The following is a 6,941-nucleotide window of genomic DNA, read 5'->3' on the forward strand; positions in this document are numbered from 1 at the left end:
TGCTGCTGCTGCTGCTGCTGTTACTACTCCCGCCGTGGCTGTTGCTGCTGCTGTTGCTGCTGCTGTTGCTGCTGCTGTTGCTGCTGCGTGTGCCTGCAGTGTTAATAATATTATCTCTGCCTTTGCTTTTATATATTTCAGTGTGATGTCAGTGGAGGTAGCTGCTGGGGGCCCCGAGCGCAGCAGCAACGGGGGGCCCCTTTGCTGCTGCTGCTGCTGCTGCTGTTGCTGCTGTTTCGCTCAGGGTTCAGAGTTGCTGTCAGTGCTGCAGCAGCACAAAATATATTTTAATTATATTTACTTTTCTCATTTATTCTAAGAAATAAAACGGCGCGAGTGCAGCAGCAGGAGCAGCAGCAGACCTCCCGCAAGCATCGAGCAGGGAGCAGCAGCAGCAGCCGCAGCAGCAGCTGCTGCAGCTGCTGCTCCCGCTCCTGCTGCTGCTCCTGTTGCTGCGGGTATGCTTTAACGGTTTCTGCTACTGGTGTTGTTGCTGCTGCTCTGTTGCTGCTACTGTTGCTACAAGTGCTGCTGCTGCTGTTGCTGTTGCTGCGTTCACTGCTCTGCTGCTGCTGTTCTACTTGTTGGTGCTGCTCTGCTATTCGTGCTGCTCGTGCTGCTCTGCTGCTGCGGCAGGCGGCACTGCAGCAAATACACCGATGCCGCTGCTGTAGCTGGTGATGTAGCTGCTGGTGTAGCTGTTGCTGTAGTAGCTGCTGCTGGAGCTGCTGCACCTGCTGCTGTAGCTGCGCCTGCTACTGCGTCTGCTGCTGTAGCTGTTTCTGTAGTTGATGCTGTAGCTGCAGCAGCTGCTGTAGCTGCTCCTGCTACTGCTGCTGTAGCTGCAGCTGCTGCAGCTGCTGCTTAAAGAGGACAGTCGTAGGGCGTATATTTTGAATATCTCCTTCGGGTGTCTCTGCAGCTGTCTGTCTCCTCTGAATTGTCTCCGAATCTGTCTCTGTCTGCTGCCTCAGTGTTGTTAAAGATATGCTTAATTTAAAAGGAGACAGACAAATAAGGTTATTATATTAAAGACAGATAAACAGAAGGAGACAGCTAAAGAGACAGTTGCTAAGGAAGAACGAGAGAGGCTTCATATATATGCTTAAAGCGAAGGCCGCTCTTTGCTGTCTCCTTTTGTCTCTTTCTTTATCTTTGCTGCTTGTCTGTCTCCTTGCAGCAGCAGCAGCAGCAGCGAGGAGCGATTATTTGTTTGTGCGTTTGCTAGAGGAAGCCTCTGTCTCCTTTTGTCTCCATCTGTCTCTGCTGTTTGTCTCTCTTTGTCTTTTTATCTCGTTGTCTCTGTTCGTCTGTCTGTCTGTCTCTGCTGTATGTGTCTCTGTCTTTATCTGTCTTTGTTTCTGTCTCCTTCTTTGCTCTTCTCTCTTTCTTAGTTGTCTTTACCTGTCTCTTTCTTTATCTGTCTCTGTTTGTATGTCTTTATCTGTCTTTGTTTCTGTCTCTGTCTTTGTCTTTATCTGTCTCTGCGTTTATCTGTCTCTGCTTTTATATCTCTTTATCTGTCTTTGTTTTTGTATGTCTTAAATCTTTCTTTATCTGTCTTTGTTTTTATTTGTTTTTGTTTGTATTTCTGTCTACCCTTCTCTAAACTCTTAAAAGAAAGAAGAATAGAGACACCAGAAGGAGACAGTGCAGCAGAAGACAGCAAAAAAAGGCTTCATTAATAATTGTCTCTCTCGCCTTTTTGTCTCTGCTTGTGTCTCTCTTGCTGTCTCCTTTTATCTCTCTTTCTTCATCTCTCTTTTTAATCTGTCTCCTCCTGCAAGCAGCTTCTTTCTCTTGCATCTTCTTTAATAAAGGTGTCTCCTTTGAAGGAGATGTCTCCTTTTTGTCTCCTCTTCTCTATCCTAAATAAGATGTCTCCTTTTGTCTCTTTTAAAGAAAGTGTCTCCTTTTGTCTTCTTTAAAGAAAAGGTTTCTTTAAAGAAGGTGTCTCCTCTTTGTCTCCTTCTGTCTCTTTTAAAGAAAGTGTCTCCTGTTTGTCTCCTTTTGTCTCTTAAAGAAAGTGTCTCCTCTTTGTCTCCTTTTGTCTCTTTTAACAAAAGTGCCTCCTTTAGTCTTTTAAAGAAAGCGAATGAAAGCATCTCCTTTATTCATTTAAAGAAAGTGTCTCCTTTTGCCTCTTCTTTGTCTCCTTTTGTCTACTTTTGTCTCTTTATTTGTCTCCTTTTGTTTCTTTTTTTATCTCCTTTTGTCTCCTCTGCGTAGATACACCCGACGGCGAAGACAAACACAAAGTGCTTCATATGCAGATATTGATTAAAAAGACATTCAAGAATCTAGCTATCTAGCTAGCTATCTAGATATCTAGTTGGCTAGCTAGCTAGCTAGCTAGCTAGCTAGCAGAATCAGGGGGGCATTAAGGAGAGCAGCAACAACAGCAGCAGAAACAGCAAACCAAATCAGTGCAACAACAGCAGAAACAGCAGCAGCACCAACAATAAAAGCCCCAATAGCAGCAGCAGCAACAGGAACTGCAGCAGAAACAATGCTGGCTTTCCTTCTTAACCTGCCCGTAACAGCAGCAGCAGCAGCAGCAGCAGCAGCAGCAGCAGACACCGCTGCTCGGGGCGTTTGTTTCTGCTCTATCCGACCTCTGCAGCAGTTAAATGTATAAATAACAGCATTATAATAATATTAGAAGATATTAAAATAATTTAAATATTAAAATTTATATTGTCTGCTGTTTGTTTTCTGTTGCTGTACACTGCAGTGGTATATCCGAGCAGTCGGCGCAGACCTCATCCTTTCTTGCAGACAAACTATTGAAATAATTATTATTTATTTATTTATTATAAATTTAAAATTAAAGTTAATTTAAAATCAATTATAACAAACAATATCTTGCTGCAGCAGCAGCTTCCGGGTGTCTGTACAGCAGCAGCATAGCGGCTGCACAGCGAGCGGTCTGTGTGTTGCTGCTGCTGTTGCTGAAGAGGGTTTTATTTTGCATTATTTTCTATAATTTTTCAATTAAATAGAAATAATTATTTAGATAAAAGGTTTTTTAATTCTTTTTATTTGTTTTTTCTACTTTTCTGACCCCCATTAACAGCCAACGGTCCCAGACCGCCTGCGGTGTATAGGCAGCTGGAGCTTCTCCCTTTGAAATTATCCCCCCTTTGTTATTCTCTTTGCTAGACAAAATGCAATTAAATTTTTTGTTTTTTTCTCTGTTTTTCTCTTGTCTATGCTTCAATGCCTTCGTCCGTGGGGCCCCACACACCCGCCCGCCAAAGGGTGGAGGCGCAGCAGCAGCAGCAGCAGCAGCAGCAGCAGAGGCAGGATTCTCTCCGGAGTTGCTGTCTCAGCTGCTGCAGTCTCTAACAGGAGATAACAGTGGTGAAGGCTCTGCTAGCATGCGAGCAATGCTGAAGGGTCTTGCTGCTGAGCTGGGGTCCTCTGGGGGCCCTTCCTCTTTAAAAGACAGCCCTTTAGGGGGTTTATTTCCTGAGGGCTTACCGTCTCTGCAGGAGATGCTGGGGGCCTTTAAGGAGGCCCCTTTGGGTGCTGCAGCCGCTGCAGGTGGCTCTAAGGGGACCCCTAAGGGGGCCCCTAAGGGGGGGTCACGTAAGAAGGGGGCCCCAAAGGAGGGGGCCCCTGGGGGCCCCTCTCTTCTGGAGGGTTTAGAGGGCCTAATGCGTCTCCCTGGTTTGCAGTCAGCAGCGGAGAAGATAATAAAAGACAGCGGGGTAGACGGTGGTTTGTTAGAGTCGTTGCGCTTGCTGCAGCAACTGCAGCAGCAGCAGCACCAGCAAGGAGGAGAGGTAGATATAGGAGAGTTGCTGTCTGTTTTTAAAACGCTATCTAAGACTTTAGAATCGAAGGGCATGCATGCAGATGAATTAATGCAGGGGTTTATAGGAGACCCTAAGCTGTCTCCGCCTCCTTTAAAGATACCCGAGGCTTTAGAGCGTCTATACAAACGCAACAAAGCTGCTCCTGCAGCAGCAGCAGCAGCAGCAGGAGCAGCAGGAGCAGCAGGAGCAGCAGGGGAGACACAAGAAGGGGGGCCCCCTCCTGTGTCTTTATCTCAAGTGCGAGGGTTTATAGAAGCTTCTCCTGACGCTCTCAAGGAGGTCTCTGGGGGCCCTACTTGTTCTATTTTAGTTTTGTTAGGGGGCCTCGCGAAGGCCCCTCTGCATGCAGGGATAATAATGGGGCTGGCTGAACAATATGCAGCAAGAAAGGAGACACTTCGGTGGCATGTTGTTGCAGGGTCGCATCATGCTGCCCTCTCTGCTGCTGCTAGTCTTGGGTTTGCCCCCGGTATAAATAAATAAATAAATTAATAAATAAATAAATTAATTAATTGATTAATTAAATTAAATAATTAATTTATTTATTAATTATAATTTGTTTACATGCAATAAACTTATGAGACAATTATTCACAAGTAATAATTGTAGTTTTACGCTGTGCACACATTACAATAATACTTTTATCATCAGTAAATATATATATTTATATATTTATATATTTATATTTATGTCTATATACTTATATATTTATTTATTTATTTTTGCTCATGTATGCATTTATTTATTTATTTACATCTATCCTCTTACTAATGCATCTATGCCTTTATTTGTTTGCTTGCATATAAATATATATACATGTTTATATATGTTTATATATTTATATTTATCTATATCTATTCATTATGTATATATATATATTATTTATTTATTTGTTTCTATATATATTATATATCATATATATTTATTTGTGTGCATATATATATATATATAAATATATATATCTATATATGTATCTATATATGTTTTTTAATTCTTTTTTGCTCGCACCCATATATATATATATTTGTTTGCTTATTTGTTTATATATATATATATATATATTTATTTATATATATATATAATCGATGACTTAAAGATAAATATATATTTGCATTTTGTTTGTTCTTAGGACAAGGAGGAGAGTTAGACTTGGCCAGATTTCTGTGGGATGTTTGGGGGGGCGTTGAGCTAAGCAATTTTTTTAAGTGTGATAAAGGGATTAAGAGTTTATTAAACATATCTACAATTGTCTCCTGGCTTGCTGCAGCAGAAGAGACAGTAAAGAGGCGTGGGGTGTCTCCTCTGGGATCCGATCCCAGCGTATTAGGCCTCGCACATAAGTGCGGTACAAATCCTGCTGAAGAGACAGTAAATAAACTTCTAAAAGCAATCCCTAAACCCATACCCCCTGCTGCTGCTGATGCTGCTGATGCTGCTGCTGCTAGAGGGCGTGCAGCAGTTATAGCAGCAGCAAAGGTAGGCGGGGGAGACACAGCATTTGTGTTTAGAGACATCGGCCGAGGAGACACTTGTTTGCTGCTGGGCCCTCCTCCTTTATCTTCATACACCCACTGCAAGAGAGACAAAGAAGAAGAAGAAGAAGAGAGACAGTTTGTTTCTTCTAAGGGGCCCCTAAGCGAGCGAGATTTGATTATAAGGGCCCTCTTAGCTACAAGTGCAACCCCAGGGATGTCTCTTCCTGTGCAGGTGTGGGGCCCCCAAGGGGGCCCGAAGCTGCAGCAGCAAGGGGCCTTTATGGACGGGCGTTTTGCTGCTATTCGCGGTGTCTCTGCTGCTGTTGAAGCCTGCAAGCCTCTGCTGCAGCAGCAAGGAGTTGATGAAGCAGCAGCCCTTAAAGGGAAGGGGATTATCTTAGATTTTGTGGGTACAGCACCTGTTGATGATACAGAGTTAGAGCAGCAGCTGCATGCAGTTGCTGCACATTTGGGGCTGCTAGGGGGCCCCCCATTCTTAAAGAGACAGCAGCAATCTTCTTCTTCTTCTTCTTCAGTGCCTGCATCTGAGTCTGTCTTAACTAATAGACAGATAATATCTTATATAAAGAGGGCCTACCCTATGGTTACTGTGCGTCACACACTCTTCCCTGAGGCCCCTCTAACTCTTTTAAATGATTATGCTGACTATCGCTCAACTGCTGCTCTGCTGCACATAGGCAGACGGATTGGCTGGGCTGCGGAGACAGCTCAAAATATTTAATCCCCGACAAACGACGCGCTCAAACACAGCACCCCACACCCAACTAACTCAACTGCATCACTCCTCTTAGGGGCCCCTAATAGGGGCCCTAGGGGCCCCTGAAGGAGGCTTAAAGGGCCCCTAGAGGATGCTTTAGGGGCCCCTGAAGGAGGTCAAAGGGGCCCCTAGAGGATGCGTTAGGGGCCCCTAAAAGGGGCCTTAAGGGCTTCTAAAGGGGTCCCTAAAGGGGGGCCCCTAAAAGGGGGCATACGGATCCTTAACAAGGGGCCTTAGGGCCCCCTAGAAGGGGCCTTAGGGGCCCCTAAAGGGGGCCTTAGGGGCCCCTAAAGGGACCTTTGCGGGACTTTGGGACCCCTACAGGGAGACTTAGGGGCCCCTAGAGGGAAACTTAGGGGCCCCTAGGGGGAGACTTAGGGGCCCCTAGAGGGGGCTTTAGGGGCCACTCAAGGGGGCCTTAGGGGCCCCTAAGAGGGGCGTAAAGGAGAGCTGAGGTGGGGGGCTTTATTGAGCCCCTCGCAAGGGGCCTTATAAAGGCCCCTGAAGAGGGGCCCCTGAAGCGGGGCCCCAGTCTGGGTCCCTATAAAGGCCCCTAGGGGGCCCTAACTTTTAGGGCCCCTAAAGAGGGGCCTTAGAGGCCCCTAAAGAGGGCCTTAGGGGCCCCTAAAGAGGGCCTTAGGGGCCCTTAAGGAGGGCCCCTAAGGCCCCCTTAAATAGAGGGGCCCCAGCGGCCCCTCTTTTTGGGGGCCCCTGGGGCCCCCTGGATTTTTGTGTAGCTGCGTGAAGTTGTGAAAGGCTCTGTTTAGAGCGACGTATTCGTCAGTTTGTAATAACGCTAAGGCTGTATAAACCCTAAGGGGGCCCCTTAGGAGCAGACAGCGCAGTTATATATATATATATATATAT

At 45.6% G+C, this 6,941-nt stretch overlaps 1 protein-coding gene across 1 annotated transcript; it reads left to right on the forward strand.

Moving 5' to 3' along the window:
• Positions 1-3,167: 3,167 nt before the first annotated feature.
• On the forward strand, positions 3,168-6,038 carry EAH_00017960 (patatin-like phospholipase domain-containing protein, putative; the record flags this gene model as incomplete). The annotated part of the gene is made up of 2 exons (XM_013397563.1): positions 3,168-4,290; positions 4,951-6,038. 2 exons carry the CDS (start codon positions 3,168-3,170, stop codon positions 6,036-6,038), a joined length of 2,211 nt encoding a protein of 736 aa, XP_013253017.1.
• Between the last annotated feature and the right edge of the window lie 903 nt (positions 6,039-6,941).

Source organism: Eimeria acervulina, genomic scaffold (genome assembly GCF_000499425.1).
Source record: "Eimeria acervulina Houghton genomic scaffold, Eah_scaff116, whole genome shotgun sequence".
Lineage (NCBI taxonomy): Eukaryota > Apicomplexa > Conoidasida > Eucoccidiorida > Eimeriidae > Eimeria > Eimeria acervulina.